The sequence below is a fragment of the Salvelinus namaycush genome, chromosome 11 (assembly GCF_016432855.1).
Source record: "Salvelinus namaycush isolate Seneca chromosome 11, SaNama_1.0, whole genome shotgun sequence".
Taxonomy (NCBI): domain Eukaryota; kingdom Metazoa; phylum Chordata; class Actinopteri; order Salmoniformes; family Salmonidae; genus Salvelinus; species Salvelinus namaycush.
The window spans coordinates 33132220-33158066 of record NC_052317.1 but is presented as its reverse complement, the minus strand read 5'-3'; the positions used below and the strand labels follow the sequence as shown (position 1 = coordinate 33158066).

The 25847-nt window shown below is 42.0% G+C and overlaps 1 protein-coding gene across 1 annotated transcript in view; it reads right to left on the bottom strand.

The window, feature by feature from the left end:
- Positions 1–2482: 2482 nt before the first annotated feature.
- The window catches only part of LOC120056040 (protein zyg-11 homolog), a 33679-nt gene continuing 10314 nt past the window's right edge, over positions 2483–25847 (bottom strand). Inside the window, exons 6-14 of the mRNA XM_039004179.1 lie at positions 7580–7644; positions 7346–7445; positions 7105–7155; positions 5755–5916; positions 5621–5668; positions 4844–5044; positions 4706–4758; positions 3342–3439; positions 2483–3119 (exon numbers count right to left, since the gene is read on the bottom strand). Of these exons, the coding sequence (XP_038860107.1) occupies positions 2929–3119; positions 3342–3439; positions 4706–4758; positions 4844–5044; positions 5621–5668; positions 5755–5916; positions 7105–7155; positions 7346–7445; positions 7580–7644 (969 nt within the window). The 3' untranslated portion in view covers positions 2483–2928. The remainder of the gene's footprint in view (positions 3120–3341; positions 3440–4705; positions 4759–4843; positions 5045–5620; positions 5669–5754; positions 5917–7104; positions 7156–7345; positions 7446–7579; positions 7645–25847) is intronic.

The following is a 25847-nucleotide window of genomic DNA, read 5'->3' as shown; positions in this document are numbered from 1 at the left end:
CCTCTGGAATTGGAACATCAGCACAAGAACTGTTCGTTTGGAGCTTCTTGAAATGGGATTCCATGGCCGAGCAGCCACACACAAGCCTAAGACCACCATGAGCAGTGGAAACATGTTCTCTGGAGTGATGATTCAAGCTTCTGGCAGTCCGAAGGACGAATCTGGGTTTGGCCGATGCCAGGAGAACGCTACCTACCCCAATGCATACTGCCAACTGTAAAGTTTGGTGGAGGAGGAATAATGGCCCGGGGCTGTTTTTCATGGTTCGGACTAGGCCTCTTAGTTTCAGTGAAGGGAAATATTAAGGCTACAGCATACAATGACATTCTAGACGATTCTTTGCTCCCAACTTTGTTTGGGGAAGGCCCTTTCCTGTTTCAGCATGACAAGGTCCTTACAGAAATGGCTTGTCGAGATCGGTGTAGAAGAACTTGATTGGCCTGCACAGAGCCCTGACCTCAACCCCATCGAACACCTTTGGGATGAATTGGAACACCGACTGCGAATAGGGAGCAGAGGTAGCCACATCCTCTGACAGGTGAGTGGAGACCGATATAGACCAATGATTTATATATACACTAGATGACTGATAGGGGCACTGTGTTAAAGCCACCATGCCTCCATCTTGGTACCCCCCCAACAAAAATATTTTGGATGCTATAGAAATCCTTTAATGTCTACATTAGTTTTTGCCACATTTACTCTACTACAGACACCTTAATGCATACTAGTAAATTATATTATGTGAGATAAATATTATATATATATACAGTATATACACGTATAAAAACATTTTCCTGAAAGTAAAAATTTGAGATTACTAATGTGTCTTCATGACAACAAAAAAATACTTAAAAACATTACATTTTGTCCTTGAAACATTCCTATGGAGGACTGCTCCTACTGGGGAGTGCCAATATGGTGGCTCCAAAGCCTCCTCAATCGCCAATACATACAGAGCCTTCAGAAAGTATTCACACCCCTTGACTTCTTCCACATTTTGTTGTGTTACAAAGTGGGATTAAAATAGATGTAATAGTAATTTGTGTCAATGATCTATACAAAATACTCTGTCAAAGTGGAAGAAAAATTCTAACATTTCTGCATAATGTATGAAAAATAAAACTAATATTTCTTGATTCGATAAGTATTCAACCTTTGGCGGAAATTACAGCTGTGATGCTTTCTGGGTAAGTATTTAAGAGCTTTGCACACCTGGATTGTACAATATTTGCACATGATTCTTTTTTTAATTCTTCAAGCTCTCTCAAGTTGGTTGTTGTTCATTGCTAGACAGCCATTTTCAAGTCTTGCCATAGCTTTTCAAGTCAAAACTTTAACTAGGCCACACAGTAAAATGTTCATTCAATGTCGTCTTGGTAAGAAACTCCTGTGTATATTTTGCCTTGTGTTTTAGGTTCTTGTCATGCTGAAAGGTGAATTTGTCTCCAAGTGTCTGTTGGAGAGCAAACTGAACCAGGTTTTCCTCTCGGATTTTGCCTGTGCTTAGCTCTATTCCATTTATTTTCATCCTAAAAAAACTCCATAGTCCTTGCCAATGACAAGCATACCCATAACATGATGCAGCCACCACCATGCTTCAAAATATGAATAATGGTACTCAGTGATGTGTTGTGTTGGATTTGCCCCAGACATAATGCTTTTTATTCAGGACATAAAGTTAATTTCTTTTCAATTTTTTTTCAGTTTTACTTTACTGCCTTATTGCAAATAGGATGCATGTTTTGGAATATATTTATTCTGTACAAGCTTCCTTCTTTTCACTCTGCCATTTAGGTTGATATTGTGGAGTAACTACAATGTTGTTGATCCATCCTCAGTTTTCTCCTATCACAGCCATTAAACTGTTTTAAAGTCACCATTGGCCTCATGGTGAAATCCCTGAGCGGTTTCCTTCCTCTCCGGAAACTGAGTTAGGAAGGACGCCTGTATCTTTGTGGTGACTGGGTGTATTGATATATCATCCAAAGTGTAATTAATAACTTCACCATGCTCAAAGGTAGATTCAATGTCTGCTTTTTAAATTTTTACCAATAGGTGCCCTTCTTTGAGAGGCATTGGAAAATCTCCCTGGTCTTTGTTGTTGAAAACCTCCCTGGTCTTTGTGGTTGAAAACCTCCCTGGTCTTTGTGGTTGAAAACCTCCCTGGTCTTTGTGGTTGAAAACCTCCCTGGTCTTTGTGGTTGAATCTGTGTTTGAAATTCACTCCTCGACTGAGGGACCTTACAGATATTTGTATGTGTGGGGCACAGAGATGATGTAGTCATTCAAAAATCATCTTAAACACTATTATTGCACACAGAATGAGTTCATGCATCTCATTATGTGACTTGTTACGCAAATGTTGTATCAGCAATCCAGGGTTTATATACATCAATCGGTATAGACTCAGCAACGCAGCACCTCAGAGCCCTCTGGTGACAGAGATAGGATTTTAAACTCCAAACACACAGTACAACAGTTTGTTGTTACATTCCTGTTTAATTAGGAGAGCTGATTATTCTAGTCTCTTTGAAAGTTGTTTTAATTATCTCGACTAAAAATAGCTCTGCTATTCTTTTTAAAAGCAGCAACTATGCAGTTATCCAGGTCACTTACTTCTAGAACAACTCCAGTGATCTTTTAGAATGGTGTTGTTGAAAAATTATTTCTACAGCTAGGTATTGAGGAGTCTGATGTCAAAAAGTGTCTTTCTGAGCATTTAAACAAATATATTCATGTATATTTATTTTCCTAATTCCCACCAATGCAACTACTATAAAATACATATAGTAGACTGTACACAGAAAGAGAGATGTCAGATATCCAATTTATATTTAAACACACCCTTTCCTAATACCCAATTAAGAAAAAAATATAAAAATCCTCCTCCCACCTGTGACTAAGGGGTCAAGGGTCACAGATCCATCATGAACTCCCATGATGTCCCTTTTCTGTCTGTGTTCTCAGGGGACTGCTGGTGGTCTGGTGGCGCTCCACCATACCCAGGATGCTCTCTGCCATCCCTCTGACGTTGCTGTGGGTGTCAAGGTCAGAGGACAAGATCTTCAGGAATTCCACTGCCCCCTCCACCTGGAGCATATGGCAGTACTGCACACCTGGAATAAAATATAATCACACATTATATACAATGCATTTAAAGCACCTCAATAATATAGACAAACTAGTGAGAGAACACCTCCTCCGGCCACACACATTCTATGTGATCAAAGGACTATGCATGCGCCTACAGCCCAGTATCTTACAGCTATCTTCAAGTTATTGAAATAGTTCACCAAATGATACCATGTACTGTAAATGACACACACACACTCCCTCACCGTTCTGAGTGCAGACGAGACGCATAGCCCAGACAGCCCATAGCTGCACTCCAGCAGGCTGAGAGGTCTGAAGCAGGGAGAAGAACGGCCGGAACGACCTGAGGGAGGAAGGGAAATAAGTAAGGGAGAGAAAGAGAGATGAACAGAGAGAGAGAGAGAGAGAGAGAGAGGAACCGAGAGATGAACAGAGAGAGAGAGAGAGAGAGAGACCACTGCACAAAATATAAAACAATTAGAGAGTGTCATTTCCCCAAATTTGAAACTCTTATTCAAGGTTTCAAAGACCTCTCTGATGAGAGTAGGCTACCCGTCCTGTTGGGGGAGGACGCAGAGAGCTGTGGGTTGGCAGCGCACTACATTGCTGCCTGCCATAAGATGAGGGACCGTGTCTGACAGACCAATCAACCTGCACATGTACTCTACTGTATGCTTATTGTTATTGTTCAATGTATGGTTATTTAGATCCTTGGTTATTGTTGTTACTGTTGTCACGTTGACAATTTTGATTCTTATTATCTTAATATTGTAAATATCCAAGGTAAGCTTTGGCAATATGTACATTGTTACATCATGCCAATAAAGAAAATTGAATTGAGAGAGAGAGAGAGAGAGAGAGAGAGAGAGAGAGAGGAGAGAGAGAGGAGAGAGAGAGAGAGAGAGAGAGAGAGAGAGAGAGAGAGGAACATAGAGAGAGAGAAAGGAAGAGAGAGAGAGAAACAGAGAGAGAGAGGAACATAGAGAGAGAGAGGAACATAGAGAGAGAGAGGAACAAAGAGAGAGAGAGAGAGAGAGGAACAAAGAGAGAGAGAGAGAGAGAGAGAGAGAGAGAGAGAGAGAGAGAGAGAGAGAGAGAGAGAGAGAGAGAGAGAGAGAGAGAGAAACAGAGAGAGGGAGAGAGAGAGAGAGGAACAGAGAGAGGAACAGAGAGAGAGTGGAACAGAGAGAGGGAGAGAGAGAGAGAGAGGAACAGAGAGAGAGAGGAACAAAGAGAGAGGAACATAGAGAGAGAGAGGAACAGAGAGAGAGATAGAGAGAGAGAGAGAGGAACAGAGAGAGAGAGCGCGAGAGAGGAACAGAGAGAGAGGAACAGAGAGAGGAACAGAGAGAGAGAGGAACAGAGAGAGGAACAGAGAGAGAGAGAGGAACATTGAGAGAGAAAGGAACATAGAGAGAGAGAGAGAGAGGAACAGAGAGAGAGAGAGAGGAACAGAGAGAGAGAGAGAGGAACAGAGAGAGAGAGAGAGAGGAACAGAGAGAGAAAGAGAGAGAGGAACAGAGAGAGATGAAGACGCTGATCAGATATATGATATATATGGCTTCTCTGAGTAGCTCAGACAGACAGACAGACAGGCAGTCAGTCTTACCTGTAGGACACCATCTCACGCTCAGGGAGGGCCCAGGTCAGTATGGCAGCATGCTGTAGAAAGTAAAGACAGGTAATTGGAGTAAAGAAAACACTTAAGAAAACACTGATATGCACACACACCACACACACACTGTACCAGCTGTTCCAGTATGGTTTGTCGGAGCCCCTGGTCTAGGGTCCATGCATCCTGTCTGGAGGTGAGGTGGGCCAGGATGCCCCCAGCAAAGTAGCTGACCCCCACCTCCACCTGGGGCCCCTGGAGCAGGGTCACTACATGCTCCAACAGGTCCTCCTGCATCATGTCTGCCTGCAGCTCCTCCACCTCTGCTATGTTGTTCTGGACCACAGAGAGACCAGGAACCATATTCATCAAGCGACTCAGAGTAGGAGTGCTGAACTAGGAGCAGGTCCCCCTGTCCATATAATCATATTCATTATGATCTAAAACACAAAACTGATCCTACATCAGCACTCTCACTCTGAAATGCTTTATAAATACTGGCCCTGAGTAGTGTTCAGTAGGAATGAAACAGAAGAAAACGCTCCCAAACAGAGTAAAATAGGGATGTACTATCTGATCCTATTACACATGCTTTCAAATGTGTGTCTATAGTGTGCCCTAATGAACCCAGGCGCAGGGTGGAGGGAGACAGAACACCATGGACAATCAACAGATAAATGCTTCCAGTTTTTATGATGTGGTTGTGTCTGTCCATTGTTTATCTTTACTGGCTCAAACAAAACAGAAGTTGTTTTGATTACAGAAACATGCATTTTCTCTGTGCAATTATGACTTGAGCATACAACCCAAAGGGTAACACATGTAAATAATATGCACAATGATAATGTAGAAAATCAGAGCACTGACATATACAAACAAACAACTGCAACATGTTGAAACAGAAAGACCTACCAGAAGACCTAGAACTTTCTGCTGTATAGACGATTCAGAAGAGTAGGTCTGCAAGGCAAGAGGGAGAGGACAATTCATTGAATGGTTCCACTATTTCAACTATAAATGTGTGTGTGTGTGTGCGCTTCTCCTACCTCCAGCACCTCCTCATACAGCTCCAGGCCCTGACACTGGATGAAGTGTCGCGAGGCAGTGGGTGTCTCATCAGTCAGGTTCCACAGAGCACTCAGGGCAAACTTCAGAGTGGAGTCCACTACTCCTGCCATGGCTTTCTGTTGCACTATACCCAGCAGCTGCTGTTAGAGGGGAGACAGAGAGAGAGAGAGGGTGAGAGAGAGGTGAGGGGGAAGAGAGGAATAAAGAGAGAGGAGTCAGGGGGAGGGAGAGAGAGAGAAAGAGAGAGGTGAGAAGGAGAGAGGAGGAGAGATAGAGGTGAGGGAGAGAGGAAGAGGGGTTAGGTGAAGGGGAGAGAGAGAGGAGAGGTGAGGAGGGAGAGAAAGGGTGAGATGAGGTTAGGGGGGGAAGAGGGTGAGATGAGGTTAGGGGGAGAGAGGGTGAGGTGAGGGGGGGAAGAGGGTGAGATCAGGTGAGGGGGGAGGGTGAGATGAGGTGGGGGGGGGAGGGTGAGGTGAGGGGGGAAGAGGTTGAGATCAGGTGAGGGGGAGATAAGGGGAGGAAGAGGGTAAAATGAGGTGGGGGGGTGAGATGAGGTGAGGTGGGGGGTGAGATGAGGTGAGGGGGTGAGAAGAGGTGGGGGGGAAGAGGGTGAGATCAGGTGAGGGGGGAGGGTGAGATGAGGTGGGGGGGGAGAGTGTGAGGTGAGGGGGGAAGAGGGTGAGATCAGGTGAGGGGGGAGGGTGAGATGAGGTGGGGGGGAGAGTGTGAGGTGAGGGGGGAAGAGGGTGAGATCAGGTGAGGGGGAGGGTGAGATGAGGGGAGGAAGAGGGAAAAATTAGGTGGGGGGGTGAGATGAGGTGAGGTGGGGGGGGTGAGATGAGGTGAGGGAGGGGGTGAGATGAGGTGAGGGAGGGGGTGAGATGAGGTGAGGGGGGGTGAGATGAGGTGAGGGGGGGTGAGATGAGGTAAGGGGGAGAGAGATAAAGGTGAGGGGGAGAGAGATAAAGGTGAGGGGGAGAGAGATAAAGGTGAGGTGAGAGGGAGAGAGATAAAGGTGAGGGGGAGAGAGATAAAGGAGAGGTGAGGGGAGAGAGATAAAGGAGAGGGGAGGGGGAGAGAGATAAAGGAGAGGTGAGGGGGAGAGAGATAAAGGAGAGGTGAGGGGGAGAGAGATAAAGGAGAGGGGGAGAGAGATAAAGGAGAGGGGGAGAGAGATAAAGGAGAGGTGAGGGGGAGAGAGATAAAGGCGAGGTGAGGGGGAGAGAGATAAAGGAGAGGTGAGGGGGAGAGAGATAAAGATGAGGTGATGGGGAGAGAGATAAAGGGGAAGCGAGGGGGAGAGGAAAATGGAGGGACGGATTTCTTACCTTCATAATAAATATATCAGCCCCCAGCTGTGTGGTCTGCTCTGTGGACAGCTGCAGAGAGACAAACTGCTTCAACAAATGATCTTAGCCACGGCCAACTGCCCATGGAGTCCAGTACATCAACCCTATTCCCAGTCAAAAATGCAGGTCCATGGGGGGTATGGGGTGAACTACTTTGCCTACTTGTATGGAGATGTTAAGGTTGAGGAAATAATGCATTTAAAGAAGGGTGGGGACCTACTTTGGCCACTAGTATGGAAATGACGGCCACGGCCATCCGCTGCAGGGTCCGGTCCACGTGACCGCTGAGCCAGTTCATCACCAGCTTGGCTGCTTCGAACCTGACAGGGACACAGCAGTGAGATCCTATAACACCTAGGACTTAACCCTAACTTAAGATCTGTACACATAACTCAAGGTTTCGATTTAATTGATTTAGATTGATTTCAATTCACCAGGCTATGGACAGACTGACCTGTCAAAAGGGACGTCCTGAAGGATGGTGTCACTGCAGAGCACCAGCAGGCAGTTCTTCTGTAACTGGAAAGAGGGAAGCACAGGCTGTGGTTATAATAATAATTTATTGTGTCCCTTTCAGGAAACTCATCAGCAAAACATCACCACATAATGCATAAACAAATAAATATACTGAACAAAAATATAAACGCAACATGCAACAGAGTTACAGTTCATATAAGGAAATCAGTCAATTGAAATAAATAAATTAGGCCCTAATTTATGGATTTCACATGACTGGGCAGGGGTGCAGCCATGGGTAGGCATAGGCCCACCCACTTGGCAGCCAGGTCCACCCACTGAGGAGCCAGGCCCAGCCAATCAGAATGAGTTTTTCCTCACAAAAGGTTTTTATTACAGACAGAATACTAAAACTCACAAGTTGAGAAACGGGTAAAATCACATACGTTTCTATATCTCTCATCCCCTTTGAATGAGCGCAACCAAACAAAACTAATCTCCAAAATATCAAAACGTGCAGTCAAAATAAATTGTGAGCCAGGGCTACACACTGGCTAAATGCAAAACACAAAACTTAGACTGCCCACCCTTGAAAGACAATCACCAAGTTGTCCTTACAACGGACATATCCGATCTCAAGTGGAAACTCCTGCAATATCCGTAGTAATTTTCGTGATTTTCAATAGCCTCAGGGAAACGAGTGACAGCGCACATAATGGTTAACAGAAACTCTTTGGTTTGGGCAAAGGACCAACACAATCCATCAGAACCCTGCTGAAAGGTTAGTCAAAAGCAGGAATAGGCTGCAAGGTGGCAACTGGTACAGCTTGGTTTGGTTCACCCATGTGCTGGCAAACATAACAGGATTTATAGTAAGACACAACATGTCTGTTTCAGACCAGGCTAGAAGAAGTTACGCAAGATACAGTCAAAGCGTAATTGGAACTACAATTTGAGATACACTGGGCCAATCGTCTTGCCCAGAAGTGGCGCGAGAATGCCATCTCCTCATTAGAACACCATCTCTGTCAAAGTAACCCACGCGAACTTCATAAAACTCCACCTCTGGACGTATCTCAGCAAAAAGAGGGGAGAGTTAAACATCTTTAATCTGTTCCGCAATTAACTGCTTCCTAAACATAGTATCAACTGTAGGGACCCCCTCTTCCTTCAGTGGTCCTACAAACTCGCTCACCTTTGGGGTTTTCAAAGGAGAGGTCAACTCAGGAGGTTTTCCCGAAATCAGGATCACTCATAAACGTCTCAGATAGATTGATCATGGTGGGATCGCTGACATCCTCCTCAACACTAGACTTGCTCCTGGTGACTTTCTTAGACATAGTATGTGTAACCGCACACTCTGGGAACACTCTAGGGTACTTTTCTGATAACATCAGGTTCCTCTACTCTGGGTTCTTTACAATTGACAGGACTTGGCACGACTTTCCCTCCATACAAATCGTTTCCCAAAATGAATGACACCTCCATCACCGGTAGGCTAGTCCTCACCCCAACGACGACGGAACCAGAAATAAGACCAGACTCAAGTTCCACATTATACAACGGAACCTCCATACAACCCATCTCCACGCCTTGCACCAACAAAGGCAAAACACCCTCCAAAATGAAGGACTGGGCTGCCCCAGTGTCTCACATTATCTTCACCGGCTGCTTAACAGCATCGCCACTCTGCAGAGACACGAACTCATCTGAAACAAAGGGTTCATACACATCTGATCCAAAAACTTGTTTAGGAGATATACCTGTCCCAACCAGAGACTTAATGGGCTGGAGTGCACCCACAAAAAGAAATGGCTTTTTCTCCCGCTTATTTTTCCTATTTCAACTTAGGATACAGAGACGATGTCTCCTTTCTCACGGCAATGTGTCCTTTCTCAATGACAAACTGGCGGATACGAAAAAACAGTTTTCTGCCAATCTTTATCTTTGGGCACTGTAGAAAAAGACTGGAATCTTGCAGTAAGAGGTGACTTCTTTGGATTGCCTTTTGTGTATGGATAACTACTGGGTGCTTTGTTAGTGAAGGTATTTTTATGTGTCAACACAAACTCATCTGCAAGGACTGCAGCTTTCGCAAGAGTGAGATCCTTGTGCTCATAAATGTAGGTAGCAACCCTTTCATGAAGGTAATTCTTGAACGGCTCGAGAAGCACAGTGGTTGCTCCTTTAAAAGTTGTGTCATACTGCAGCACACCTTGCGGGCAGGCTGCAGGATTCTGGGGCACGTTATCTAATTGTCAGCCATTTTTTCTGTTAATGCAAGTTAGTGCTAGTTTGACCACCAGAGGGCATCTTTCAGAAGCATTTGATAGTATTCCATATTGGCATTACCAGATAATTTAAAACCTTTTTTTGTTATAACATAGTATATGGGATTGATTTTAAGAAATTTGGTTTAATTAATTAGATTAATATTATGGTGTTTCTATTCCAAGAAAAACTAAAAACGAAACCCTCAGTGTTTCCGTTAGGATGGAATGGAAAATATGGCGCTGTACAACGTGACGGTCGGGATTAGGCTACAGCATAAGAGGATTGGACGATTCTAAATTGTTTGCCTTCATTAGACAACTTTGTTCCAATATTTCTGTAAATCAGTGATATTTATTCCCATAGTAATTCAATTGGATCCATAACTAAATCAACATCTGCATTTTGAAAGAGTATTTTTATCATTATTTTATTAACATAAAAAGCATAAAGCATAAAGATGCTGATGAAGATATACAGTACTGTACAGTATATGCTTTTACATTTGGATAATAAAGCATTTAAAGCATTATGAAGATATAAGCCACCTGCATGTGTTTATTAGGCTACTGTGCAGTCTGACAAGTAAACATATCCTACAATATATACTGTTGTAAACATGGGAAGTGCCAAATTCCTTACATAAGGGAGAGCAGGCCATGTCTGTACTACAAAATGCAGACACGTGGGAGACCGGGGTTCAAATCCCCGACGAGGAGGAAGGAGTAGGCTGTCCTTCTAAATAAGAATTTGATCTTAACTGATTCCGTATGGGTTATTTCATAGTTGTGATGTCTTCACTATTATTTCACTATGTAGAAAATAGTACAAATAAATAGTATGAGTAGGTGTGTCCAAACTTTTGACTGGTACTTGCTTAATTAATTTGCATTATGGTGTTTATATTCCATGAAAAACTAAAAACACTCTGGGTTTCTGTTAGGATGGAACGGAAAATATGGAGCTGTACAATGTGACGGTCGGCAGTACAGTACTGGGCTATTTAGCTAAAGAATCCCTGTGTCGTGTGGGCAGGGCATGCGGGAGACCGGGGTTCAATGGTCTGTGTTAGGACAGGGGTTTTTCACACCTAGCTCGGCTATTAGACTATTCTTTAGTAAAGGCTGAATAGTCTATTGTTCAGCTATTAGCCCCCCCCAACTTGCAACAAATTGTTGTTACTCCCATCTCGTTCCTCGCCCTCTTCCATGCATCATTCTCCGCCTGAGTGGCTTGCTTGTGGGTGTGCTGGCAGCATATGGCAGCACCTTCGGTTGTGTATCAAGAATTCTGCATAGCAAGTTTGTATGAAGGTCTGGTTATTCACAGGCAAATTGTTATATGCTATGGAGGTACATTTGTGTCTTTTTGTTGAGAGCAAAACTTTATTTTCAATAAAAATAATTGTTCTGAAAGCAAAAACGATGCGTCAAAGTAAAAAAAGAAATCGCAATCAAATATTTTGTAATAGAGCGTAAAACTTTATGCATTTTGTTCCACAAAAATATTTTGAGACGTATGTAAAGAAAATGTATTTGAAAACAAAACTCAAATTTAATTTCACTATCAACCACCCTCCATTTTGGCAATTTTTTGAGTGTCAGTTTGGCTACAACCAATACTGTTCAGGATTTCTTTCCGACACAAAGGAAGTCATAGCGGACACCTGCGAAGGACTGCGTCCAACTTCTACATACAGTGGGGCAAAAAAGTATTTAGTCAGCCACCAATTGTGGAAGTTCTCCCACTTAAAAAGATGAGAGAGGCCTGTAATTTTCATCATAGGTACACTTCAACTATGACAGACAAAATGAGAATTTTTTTCTCTCCAGAAAATCACATTGTAGGATTTTTAATGAATTTATTTGCAAATTATGGTGGAAAATAAGTATTTGGTCAATAACAAAAGTTTATCTCAATACTTTGTTATATACCCTTTGTTCAGGTATATATCAGAAAAGCAGACCTTAATATTTGGTACAGAAACCTTTGTTTGCAATTACAGAGATCATACAATTCCTGTAGTTCTTGAAAAGGTTTGCACACACTGCAGCAGGGATTTTGGCCCACTCCTCCATACAGACCTTCTCCAGATCCTTCAGGTTTCGGGGCTGTCGCTGGGCAATACGGACTTCCAGCTCCCTCCAAAGATTTTCTATTGGGTTCAGGTCTGGAGACTGGCTAGGCCACTCCAGGACCTTGAGATGCTTCTTACGGAGCCACTCCTTAGTTGCCCTGGCTGTGTGTTTCGGGTCGTTGTCATGCTGGAAGACCCAGCCACGACCCAACTTCAATGCTCTTACTGAGGGAAGGAGGTTGTTGGCCAAGATCTCGCGATGCATGGCCCCATCCATCCATCCCCTCAATACGGTGCAGTCGTCCTGCCCCCTTTGCAGAAAAGCATCCCCAAAGAATGATGTTTCCACCTCCATGCTTCACGGTTGGGATGGTGTTCTTGGGTTTGTACTCTTCCTTCTTCTTCCTCCAAACACGGCGAGTGGAGTTTAGACCAAAAAGCTCTATTTTTGTCTCATCAGACCACATGACCTTCTCCCATTCCTCCTCTGGATCATCCAGATGGTCATTGGCAAACTTCGCGCTGGCTTGAGCAGGGGGACCTTGCGTGCGCTGCAGGATTTTAATCCATGACGACGTAGTGTGTTACTAATGGTTTTCTTTGAGACTGTGGTCCCAGCTCTCTTCAGGTCATTGACCAGGTCCTGCCGTGTAGTTCTGGGCTGATCCCTCACCTTCCTCATGATCATTGATGCCCCACGAGGTGAGATCTTGCATAGAGCCCCAGACCGAGGGTGATTGACCGTCATCTTGAACTTCTTCCATTTTCTAATAATTGCGCCAACAGTTGTTGCCTTCTCACCAAGCTGCTTGCCTATTGTCCTGTAGCCCATCCCAGCCTTGTGCAGGTCTACAATTTTATCCCTGATATCCTTAAACAGCTCACTGGTCTTGGCCATTGTGGAGAGGTTGGAGTCTGTTTGATTGAGTGTGTGTACAGGTGTCTTTTATACAGGTAACGAGTTCAAACAGGTGCAGTTAATACAGGTAATGAGTGGAGAACAGGAGGGCTTCTTAAAGAAAAACTAACAGGTCTGTGAGGGCCGGAATTCTTACTGGTTGGTAGGTGTTCAAATACTTATGTCATGCAATAAAATGCAAATTAATTACTTAAAAATCATACAATGTAATTTTCTGGATTTTTGTTTTAGATTCCGTCTCTCACAGTTGAAGTGTACCTATGATAAAAATTACAGAACTCTACATGCTTTGTAAGTAGGAAAACCTGCAAAATCGTCATGTGAAATACTTGTTCTCCCCACTGTATCTCAGTTATTGTTTTCATATCTATAAAAAATAAGCTATTTTCTTTACCTTCAGAGTGCGAGCTGATCAAGGGGTCGAAAATGTAGATATTGCCAGATGTATGTTCACTGTCCGAGGAACAGGCCGTGGAAGCTTTATTGCTGGCAAAAGTCTCCATAACCAGAGGTAATTAAACTGTTATACGTTATTTTTTTCTCTTCCTGTCTTGTTGTACTTGGAGCCGGTCTCACATGCATTAATTTAAAAAACCTTAAGATGTCAGCTGCTAATTTTCAGATTTACACCACATAAACACACCATTTTCACTGGGCTATCAAGCCCCTGTGGCTGTGTAACCGATGTGAAATGGCTAGCTAGTTAGCGGTGGTGCGCGCTAATAGCCTTTCAAACGGTGACGTCACTCGCTTTGAGACCTTGAAGTAGTGGTTCCCCTTGCTCTGCAAGGGCCGCGGCTTTTGTGGAGCGATGGGTAACGATGCTTCGTGGGTGACTGTTGTTGATGTGTGCAGAGGGTCCCTGGTTCGCGCCCGGGTATGGGCGAGGGGACAGACGTAAAGTTATACTGTTACATTGGTGCAGTGACCCGGATTTTCACATCGGTTACAGCTGCCTAGTCATGAATTCCCTGGGGGTTGGCCTTGCAATCACCAAGTGGTGAGACACATAGCCCTCTATATTTAAATGTTTCAAGTACACTCAGATAGGTGTCTGCGTCACATACAGTCAGTAACCACACAGAGGCACACACAACTTGTATTTCTATAACCTCGGACCCACCTCAGTGTTCACTATTCATGGAGGAAGACCACAGAGATTAGGTTCCTCCCCCAACAAAACCTTTTCTTTCTCTCTGACGGAGTGGAACGATGTTTGAAATGCTGTGACATGTCAGTACTCCAACTTGCTGCACAGTTTGGAGGAAGAAGGCTACCTTGGCCTGTCGCATTCTATCCACCTCTTCTGTGTGGGATATATGTTCCTACCTCGTCTGTGGGCAGATCTGCAGCATTTCACAGAGAGTTGGAATAATCATCCTTTAAGTACAGAGGTGAACCTGACACCTCAGCAGCTGTTGCCTTAGCACTACACAACTGATTCAAATGATCAAGTCATCATCAAGCTTCAAGTGGTACTTATGTATTCATTTGTGATCTGGTAATGTAAATGTCTAATAATGCCATTATCTTCTATTGTTTGTCCTCATGTGTCTGTTTTTCAGCATAAAGTACTCTGTAGCCACTTAGTGTGGACACCAGGTGAGACTACACACACAGAGTTATATCAGCTGTGTTGGTGAACCCCTCCCGCATCTGAACTTGCTGACAGAGGGCACAGCGTGATCATAGGTGAGAGGTCACTTGGTCAGGTCAACAGGAAGTATTATTAAAGAGATGCTTTACATTGAAATACAGATAGAGATGTAGTAGTCCCACAGGTAATGATCCAAGGTCAGTTTTGCATTTCACCTCCTGATGATTATAATGACTGACAGTGTTAGAATAAAAAAAACAAAGCTTATTCATGCTCTCTCTCTATCCATCTGTCTCTCGTCTGCAGGTATGTTTTGATGTGAGAGGAAGCCAGTCAAATCATCTCCACCCCACCCGCTCTTAAGATAACCTCGGGGCCGACTGGGAGCCCAAGGCTGGTTAGGAGACACCACTAGAGACACTATGTAATTGTGATCAACTGAGAGAACATTAGGGTAGCACTGTAATTCATTAATCATATGCGGTCTTCCCTGCTCCTCTGTTTTACATCTTTCCTTTTCTGTCTTCTACACCTCTCTCTACACCTCTCTCCACACCTCCTCTTTGTGCCTCTTTATTTATAATGCACACCATATGTGCATTGAAGTACAGATTTAACTTGTATTTATAATATTACAATTATAATATTTATAATGTAGCTCCCTCCAGTAACCACGAGCACAACCGTTCCTTGATTTTAACTGGCGGCTTTATTCTGTAGATTTAGTCAGAATTATCACCTTCCGTGAGAACTATAAAGTAAATGAAAAATACAGTTAAGCATACTCTTACAACCTTATCTTACGAGTAACTTATTAGCTTGGTATAACTCTGAAGTGCTTACATACATAAACAGTTTAGCCGGCGCTATAACAGTATTAGATTAAACACATGAATGAAGGAAAAATACCTCATTGGCTGCTTATTACAGAAGGGAGGAAATCAAACTTCACACTTATTATTCCTGGCATGAATTCACGCTTCATCCTTAATTATTATAACGTTACCATCCTAACATATACGCTTCAAACTTTATGAACTACACCCGATGACATAAAAACTTAGCTAACACAGCGCGGGATTGCCTTCCCTCCAAAAGTGTGTTGCTACAATAAGAATCCCCGTTACAACAGTTATTAGCTACGTAGTTCCGCTTGTCTTATCATTTCCCCGCACAGCGGACACGTAAACAATTCAAACACAAAACAACAACATAACCTGTAAGTCTAACTGTCAGTTACACAATTCAAACACAAAACAACGACATAACCTGTAAGTCTAACTGTCAGTTACATATAATGCATGTATTATGTACTTATAACACCTGGCTAATGAACTTTCAATAAAGCGTTTCACATTATCCACTGGTTGAAAGTAAGTATCTCATTGAAATACTACACCTATCCTGTGTCCTCAGATTAATGCAGATGGAGTTAGATATGCATGGGGCGTGTAGTGTACTGTTTTTTTTTCTGTATATATGAATTACAAATCAGCCTTTACTTAAATAATTTTTCTAGTCTATTGCATAGTTACAATGTGTAATCATTGATGTCCCAGGAGCAGGAGCGGTAAACACTGTTTAAGTGTATAATTGTAATACATACATGCAGACACAGCATCATTCAAAGAATGGAGTTTGATACACCTAGTATTGGATATGACTGAATAAGAATGTCAGAGATTTATACCTGAACCGCACATTAATTTGCCAAGGAAGAGTACATGATCAGGGAATATATTCAGTGTACAGGCTACAATGTGGGGATCTCATGCGTGGTAATAACTACAGTATATGTATATAGGACTTGCATCCTTGGCACAATAAAGTTATAATATTCTACTCAATCCATAGCTTTATTAATGCCATTCAGACTTGAAGTCAATACAACAATTATGATAGATGAGGTTCATAGGTTCTGAACTAATATTCATACCAAACGTTTCAGGGTTCATACAGAGATCGGCTACATACTGTAGCTAGCTACACATCCATAGGCATACAGTTATTTTTATCCTCCACCACAATAGGCAAATAAATAGTTAACTAGCTATGTTACTTCAGCTGCATTGCATGGAAAATATAAGCAAGGCAAGCTAACACAATAGTACATTCAATTTGCAGTAAATGCTTTAGCTAGCTAGATCATTTACATCCACTGTTTCACAAGACTGGCCTGGTTTGCTGGTTTTCTCAGGAGCACCTAAAACAATAACACAAATTACAATTTCATACTCATGTCATAACACTAGCTAGCTAGCTGGCTAATGTTAGCTAGTCAGCTAACTTGCTAAATAGCAATTTTCGTAAATTAACTTTATGCCGAAAAAATATGCACAATCGTTTGATCTCTTCATTAATTAACATATTCCTCTCAATTGTATACCTTTTGCATGACTCGTTATAATGTTATAATGACTTACATTTTGCTTCCACCGTAATGTTTTGTCAGCCATCTTTGCTAAAGGAAGTCACCAGGGACGGGTGGCTCGCATCAACTTCGTCATTGGAACCACTCTATATGATTGGTCATATAAAAACATTGAGACCAAATGTATGAGTGCTCTAACTCCCCCTTGCGGTGGTCTGGAGCAATGAAGCCGTGACGCTGGGAACCTCTAAGTCCTGCGGTGTAAGCTCGCAACTTTCAAAGAAGGAATCACTGTATGAGTGTCTTTAAATCCTCAAGGTCCTTGACCTCTTGACAACCACACCAAACACTGTTGATTAATGGAGCCGGAGGGGATGGCTGCCGTTTTACAGGCTTCTAACCAAATGTGCTATTTTGTGTGTTTTTTCGCATTGTTTGTAACTTATTTTGTACATAATGTTGATGCTACCATCTATTATGACCGAAAAGAGCTTCTGGATATCAGAACAGCGATTACTCACCTTAAACTGGACAAAGATTATTCTTTAATGAGTCGGACGCGAAGGATATAATGTTGGTCTCAGACAAGGCCCAAATCCACGTCATTCGCATTAAGAAAAGAAGGAAATACAGGGGGCGGAGATCATGGTGCCTTGTGAGAATTCGTCGGCGAGTGGGTAACCCGGCTCTACCATCCGTTCTATTAGCCAACGCTCAATCACTGGAGAATAAACTGGATGAGCTCGGTTCGATACTATCCTACCAACAGGACATTAAAAACTATAATATCTTATGTTTCACAGAGTTGTGGTTGAACGACAACACGGATAATATACAGTTGGCTGGGTTTTTCCATGCATCGGCAGGACACAGCAGCTACGTCCGGTAAGACGAGGGGTGGGGGTGCGTGTCTATTTGTCAATAACAGCTGGTGCGCGATGTCTAATATTAAGGTAGTCTCGAGGTATTGCTCGCCTGAGGTAGAGTACCTCATGATAAGCTGTAGACTACACTATCTACCAAGAGAGTTTTCATCTATATTTTTCGTAGCCGTCTATTTACCACTACAAACCGACGCTGGCACTAAGACCGCCTTAAACAAGCTGTATAAGGCCATAAGCAAACAAGAAAATGCTCATCAAGAAATGCTGCTCCTAGTGGCTGGGGACTTTAATGCAGGCAAATTCTACCAGCATATCACATATGCAACCACAGGAAAAAAAAAAACTCTAGACCAGCTTAACTCTTTGTAGCCAATGTGAGCAAGACCTTTAAACAGGTCAACATTCACAAGGCCGCGGGGCCAGGTGAATTACCAGGACATGTACTCAGAGCATTTGCGGACCAACTGGCAAGTGTCTTCACTGTCATTTTCAACCTCTCCATGACCGAGTCTGTAATACCTACATGTTTCGAGCAGACCACCATAGTCCCTGTGCCCAAGAACACTAAGGTAACCTGCCTAAATGACTACCGCCCTGTAGCACTCACGTCGGTAGCCATGAAGTGCTTTAAAAGGCTGGTCATGGCTCACATCAACACCATTATCCCGGAAACCCTAGACCCACTCCAATTCGCATACCGCCCCAACAGATCCACAGATGACGCAATCCCAATCACACTCCACACTGCCCTTTCCCACCTGGACAAAAGGAACACCTATGTGAGAATGCTGTTCATTGACTACAGCCCAGCCTTCAACACCATAGGGCTTTCAACACCATAGGGCCCACAAAGCTCATCACTAAGCTAAGGACCCTGGGACTAAACACCTTCCTCTGTCACTGGATCCTGGACTTCCTGACGGGCAGCACCCAGGTGGTAAGGGTAGGCAACAACACATCTGCCACACTAATCCTCAACACAGGGGCCCCTCAGGAGTGCTTGCTTAGTCCCCTCCTGTACTCCCTGTTCACCCACAACTGCATGGCCCAGCACGACTCAAACATCATCATTAGGTTTGCTGATGACACAACGGTGGTAGGCCTGATCACCAACAACGATGAGACAACCTATAGGTAGGACGTCAGAGACCTGGCAGTGTGGTGCCAGGACAACAACCTCTCCCTCAACGTGAACAAGACACAGGAGATGATCGTGGACTACAGGAAAGGAGGGCTGAACATGCCCCCATTCACAGCGACATGGATGTAGTGTAGCGGGTCGAGAGTTTCAAGTTCCTTGGTGTCCACATCACCAACAAACTATCATGGTCCAAACACACCAAGAAAGTCGTGGAGAGGGCACGACAACGCCTTTTCCCCCTCAGGAGACTGAAAATATTTGACATGGGTCCCCAGATCCTCAAAAAGTTTGACAGCTGCACCATCAAGAGCATCGAGACCGGTTGCATCACCGCCTGGTATGGCAACTGCTCGGCCTCTGACCGCAAGGCGCTACACAGGGTAGTGCGTACAGCCCAATACATCACTGGGTCCAAGCTTCCTGCCATCCAGGACCTATATACTAGCCGGCGTCAGAGGAAGGCCCAAAAAATTGTCAAAGACTCCAGTCAACCAAGTTCTCTCTGCTACTGCACGGCAAACGGTACCGGCGCTCCAAGTCTAGGTCCAAAAGAATCCTTAACAGATTCTACCCCCAAGCCATAAGACTGCTGAACAATTAATCAAATAGCCAACCAGACTATTTGCATTGACACCTACCCCCCTCTTTATTTAATTGTATTTTTTTAGGGGGTAGATCAGCTTTAATATTCTCGTCAGTGTATTCTTATTCTGAGAAATGAAGGCTATTCCATGCGAGAAATTGCCAAGAAACTGAAGATCTCGTACTACTCCCTTCACAGAACAGCACAAACAGTCTCTAACCAGAATAGAAAGAGGAGTGGGAGGCCCCGGTGCACAACTGAGCAAGAAGACAAGTACATTAGAGTGTCTAGTTTGAGAAACAGACGCCTCACAATTCCTCAACTGGCAGCTACATTAAATAGTACCCGCAAAACACCAGTCTCAACGTCAACAGTGAAGGCGACTCCGGGATGCTGGCCTTCTAGCCAGAGTTGCAAAGAAAAAGCCATATCTTTGACTGGCCAATAAAAAGAAATGAAGATGGGAAAAAGAACACAGACACTGGACAGAGGAAGATTGGAAAAAAGTGTTATGGACAGACAAATCTAAGTTTGAGGTGTTCGGATCACAAAGAACATTCGTGAGACGCAGAAAAAATTAAAAGATACTGGAGGAGTGCTTGACGCCATCTGTCAAGCATGGTGGAGGCAATGTGATGGTCTGGGGGTGCTTTGGTTGTGGTAAAGTGGGAGATCTGTACAGGGTAAAAGGGATCTTGAAGAAGGAAGGCTATCGCTCCATTTTGCAACGCCTTGCCATACCCTGTGGACGGTGCTTAATTGGAGCCAATTTCCTCCTACAACAGGACAATGACCCAAAGCACAGCTCCAAACTATGCAAGACCTATTTAGGGAAGAAGCAGTCAGCTGGTATTCTGTCTATAATGGAGTGGCCAGAACAGTCACCAGATCTTAACCCTATGGAGCGGTTGTGGGAGCAGCTTGACCGTATGGCACGTAAGAAGTGCCCATCAAGCCAATCCAACTTGTGGGAGGTGCTTCAGGAAGCATGGGGTGAAATCTCTTCAGATTACCTCAACAAATTGACAATTAGAATGCCAAAGGTCTGCAAGGCTGTAATTGCTGCAAATGGAGGATTATTTGACAAAAGCAAAGTTTGAAGAACACAATTATTATTATTTCAATTAGAAATCATTATTTATAATCTTGTCAACGTCTTGACTATATGTACTATTCATTTTGCAACTCATTTAATATAGAACATTTCTAAGTGACCCCAAACTTTGAACGGTACTACCGTTCAAAGTTTGGGGTCACTTAGAAATGTCCTTGTTTTTCAAAGAAAAACACTTTTTTTTGCCCATTAAAATAACATCAAATTGATCATAAATACAGTGTAGACATTGTTAATGTTGTAAATGACTATTGTAGCTGGAAACAGCAGATTTTTAATGGAATATCTACATAGCGTACAGAGGTCCATTATCAGCAACCATTACTCCTGTGTTCCAATGGCACTTTCTATTTCACCTTTATTTAACCAGGTAGGCCAGTTGAGAACAAGTTCTCATTTACAACTGCGACCTGGCCAAGATAAAGCAAAGCAGTGCGACAAAAAAACAACACAGAGTTACACATGTGATAAACAAAAGTACAGTCAATAACAATAGAAAAATCTATATACAGTGTGTGTGCAAATGGAGTAAGGAGGTAAGGCAATAAATAGGCCATAGTAGCGAAGTAATTAAAATTTAGCCAATTAACACAAGTGATAGATGTACAGATGATGATGTGCAGGTAGAAATACTGGTGTGCAAAAGAGCAAAAAAAAGTAAATAAAAACAATTTGGGGTTGAGGTAGGTAGTTGGATGGGCTATTTACAGATGGGCTATGTACAGCTGCAGCGATCGGTGAGCTGCTCAGATAGCTGATGCTTAAAGTTAGTGAGGGAGATATAAGTCTCCAACTTCATCGATTTTTGCAATTTGTTCCAGTCATTGGCAGCAGAGAACTGGAAGGATAGGCGGCCAAAGGAGGTGTTGGCTTTGGGTGATGACCAGTGAGATATACCTGCTGGAGCGTGTGTTACGGGTGGGTGTTGTTATGGTGACCAGTGAGCTGAGATAAGGCGGAGCTTTACCTAGCAAAGACTTATAGATGACCTGGAGCCAGCACAACAGTTTTCAGCTGTGCTAACATAATTGCAAAAGGGTTTTCTAATGATCAATTAGCCTTTTAAAATGATAAACTTGGATTAGCTAACTCAACGTGCCATTGGAACACAGGAGTGATGGTTGCTGATAATGGCCTCTGAACGTCTACGTAGATATTCCATTAAAAACTGCCGTTTTCAGCTACAATAGTCATTTACAACATGAACAATGTCTACACTGTATTTCTGATCAATTTGTTGTTATTTTAATGGACAAAAAAGTGCTTTTCTTTCAAAAACAAGGACATTTCTAAGTGAGCCCAAACTTTTGAACGTTAGTGTATATATTTCTTTCAAATATATACATGTGTATATGTATGTATGTACAGTTGAAGTCGGAAATTTACATACACCTTAGCCAAATACATTTAAACTCAGTTTTTCACAACTCCTGACATTTAATCCTAGTAAAAATTCCCTGTCTTAGGTCAGTTAGGATCACCACTTTATTTTAAGAATGTGAAATGTCTGAATAATAGTAGAGAGAATAATTTATTTAAACTTTTATTTTTCTTTCATCACATTCCCAGTGGGTCAGAAGTTTACATACACTCAATTAGTATTTGGTAGCATTGCCTTTAAATTGTTTAACTTGGGTCAAATGTTTCAGGTAGCCTTCCACAAGCTTCCCACAATAAGTTGGTTGAATTTTGGCCCATTCCTCCTGACAGAGTCAGGTTTGAAGGCCTCCTTCATTTCACACACTTTTTCAGTTCTGCCCACAAATGTTCTATAGGATTGAGGTCAGGGCTTTGTAATGGCCACTCCAATACCTTGACTTTGTTGTCCTTTCCATTTGCCACAACTTTGAAGTATGCTTGGGGTCATTGTCCATTTGGAAGACCCATTTGCAACCAAACTTCCTGACTGATGTCTTGAGATGTTGCTTCAATATATCCACATAATTTGAAGTGCACCAGTCCCTCCTGCAGCAAAGCACCCCCCACAACATGATGCTGCCACCCCTGTGCGTCACGGTTGGGATGGTGTTCTTACGCTTGCAAGCCTCCCCCTTTATCCTCCAAACATAACGATGATCATTATGGCCAAACAGTTCTATTTTTGTTTCATCAGACCAGAGGACATTTCTCCAAAAAGTACGATCCTTGTCGCCATGTGCAGTTGCAAACCGTAGTCTGGCTTTTTATGGAGGTTTTGGAGCAGTGGCTTCTTCCTTGCTGAGCGGCCTTTCAGGTTATGTCGATATAGGACTCGTTTTACTGTGGATATAGATACTTTTGTACCGGTTTCCTCCAGCATCTTCACAAGGTCCTTTGCTGTTGTTCTGGGATTGATTTGCACTTTTCGCACCAAAGTATATTAATCTCTAGGAGACAGAACGCGTCTCCTTCCTGAGCAGTATGACGGCTGCGTGGTCCCATGGTGTTTATACTTGCATACTATTGTTTGTACAGATGAATGTGGTACCTTCAGGCGTTTGGAAATTGCTCCCAAGGATGACCCAGACTTGTGGAGGTCTACAATTATTTTTCTGAAGTCTTGGCTGATTTCTTTTGATTTTCCCATGATGTCAAGCAAAGAGGCACTGAGTTTGAAGGTAGGCCTTGAAATACATCCACAGGTACACCTCCAATTGACTCAAATGATGTCAATTAGCCTATCAGAAGCTTCTAAAGCCATGACATAATTTTCTGGAATTTTCCAAGCTGTTTAAAGGCACAGTCAACTTAGTGTATGTAAACTTCTGACACACTGGAATTGTGATACAGTAAATTATAAGGGAAATAATCTGTCTGTAAACAATTGTTGGAAAAATGACTTGTGTCATGCACAAAGTAGATGTCCTAACCGACTTGCCAAAACTATAGTTTGTTAACAAGAAATTTGTGGAGTGGTTGAAAAACGAGTTTTAATGACTCCAACCTAAGTGTATGTAAACTTCCGACTTCAACTGTAATATATATACACACACACACATCTTTTTTAATAAATTTCCTTTATTACCTTCCAACCCTACCACCCCTACCCCAGTTTGAGCAATCTAGTGAACAACAACACTTAGGCCTGTATTTCCAGCTTATACATACTATATAAATGTTATGGACAGTCTATTTTACAATAGTTTTATTTTGTTTGTTTTTATCTCTTGTCCTTCCTCTGCCTTCAACCTCTCCCATACATTTATGATGTCCATCCGGTTTGATTTTTATTTGCCATATCTTTCAAACTGTGCTCTTTCAAAAAAGTTCTTAACCTATATACGTTTTACGGGCCCAGTATGTTTTAGTTATCTTGTTGTTATTATTCCCAACCTTCAGCTCCATTCAACCCCTCCCATCTATCTCTTAACACCATTCATATTGGATTTCTATTTGCCACATATTTTTCAACTGTGCTGGGATATTTCACAAAAGTTCTGAACCTTCTATTCTCATTCTTTCTACGGACTGTAAATTGAAAATAAAAAAATTTGCAAAAATTATTATTATATTATTGATCGAATGACAGTGGTGTAAAGTACTTAAGTAAAACTACTTTAAAGTACTACTTAAGTCGTTTTTTGTGGTATCTGTACTTTACTATTTATATTTTTGAGAACTTGTACTTTTATTTCACTACATTCCTGAAGGAAATAATGTATTTTTTACTCCATACATTTTCCCTGACACCCAAAAGTACTTGTTACATTTTACACACTTATCAAGAGAACATGCCTGATCATCCCTACTGCTTCTGATCTGGCAGACTCACTAAACACAAATGCGTAGTTTGTAAATTATGTGTGAGGGTTGGAGTGTGCCACTGGCTTTCCGTTTGTTTAAAAACAAAAAAAAATGCCATTTGGTTTATATGGAATTTGAAATGATTCATACTTTTACTTTTGATACTTAAGTATATTTTAGCAATTACATTTACTTTTGATACTTAAGTAGATTTAAAACCTAATACTTAGACTTTTACTCAAGTAGTATTTTACTGGGTGACTTGTACTTGAGTAATTTTTTTTGAAGGTATCTTTACTTTTACACAAGTATCACAATTGTGTACTTTTCCCACCACTCTCGATAGCACTTCTTGGCAATCTGAAAAGTCATAGTCTATCTGCAGGGTTAGCTCCAGGTAAATATTGCAATTCTTCAGCCATTCCTGGACCTGTGACCAAAAACAAGCTACATATGGACAGTACCAAAACAAATTATCTAATGATTCTGTCTCTTCGCAGCAAAATCTGCAGAGCTGGGAAGGTTGTATCCCCCATATAAAAACAATTCTGTTGGTTGCAAGAATTCTGTGTAATAATTTAAATAAAAAATTATACGTTTTGAATCCGGCGTCGTTTTGCGTATCAGTTCATAAACCATGTGCCATAGAATGGTTACGTCAAAAATCTCTTCCCAACTAGTTTGCAATCTATATGGCACAGCTGTCAATGTTTTGGTCCTTAAATGAAACTGGTATACATTTTTGTTAATCACAATTTTATTTAACCAATTATGGTCTTTAATGCATGTGCGACAGACGAGTTCCTTACTTTTTCCCCCTTACACTTTCCTCTTCCATTTTTGCGATAATGCTGAAATTAGTTGGTTGTAATTTTGGGTAGAGCAGACATTTCCATATATTTAAGTTAGCTGTATGTATGACATAACTCCACCAGTGGTATTTATGATATCATTTACGAAGATTATACTTAAAAAAATATATATATAAAAAAATAATGTTTTTTTTTATCAATTAGTATATTTGAGTTTAACCACAATATTTGTTGTGTTACTTGTTCTGTCTTTTCTGGTGGATTAAATTGAAATTGCAACCAACTTTCTATGGCTTGTTTTAAAAATAGTGATATGTGGAGATGATTTCCTTTTCAAATAACTGAAAGTGACAGGTTGTAATCTGAATAAAGGGGAAAAGGCATTTCTTGAACATAGGGTGAGACATTTTTAATCTAAGATCTACTAGAACACCAGTTTGGATTTAAGTATAACTTTTGTATGACTGAAACCTATAGTGTGAGGTCTAATGCTTTAATATTTAGTCATTTCTGCCCTCCAAATTCATATTCATTATATATATAGGCCCGTTCAATTTTGTCTCGCTTGCCAGTCCAAATAAAATTGTATATTTTTTCTCATATAATAAAAAAAACTGTTCGCTAGGTGTAAGCAAGACCTTAAGTAAATAGGTAAACTGGGATATGACTAAAGAGTTAATCAGGGTGATTTTTCCACAAATAGAAAGGTATTTACCTTTCCATGGTAGCAAGATCTATTTTTGCTAACTTTCTATAAAAATGTATTGGACTGAG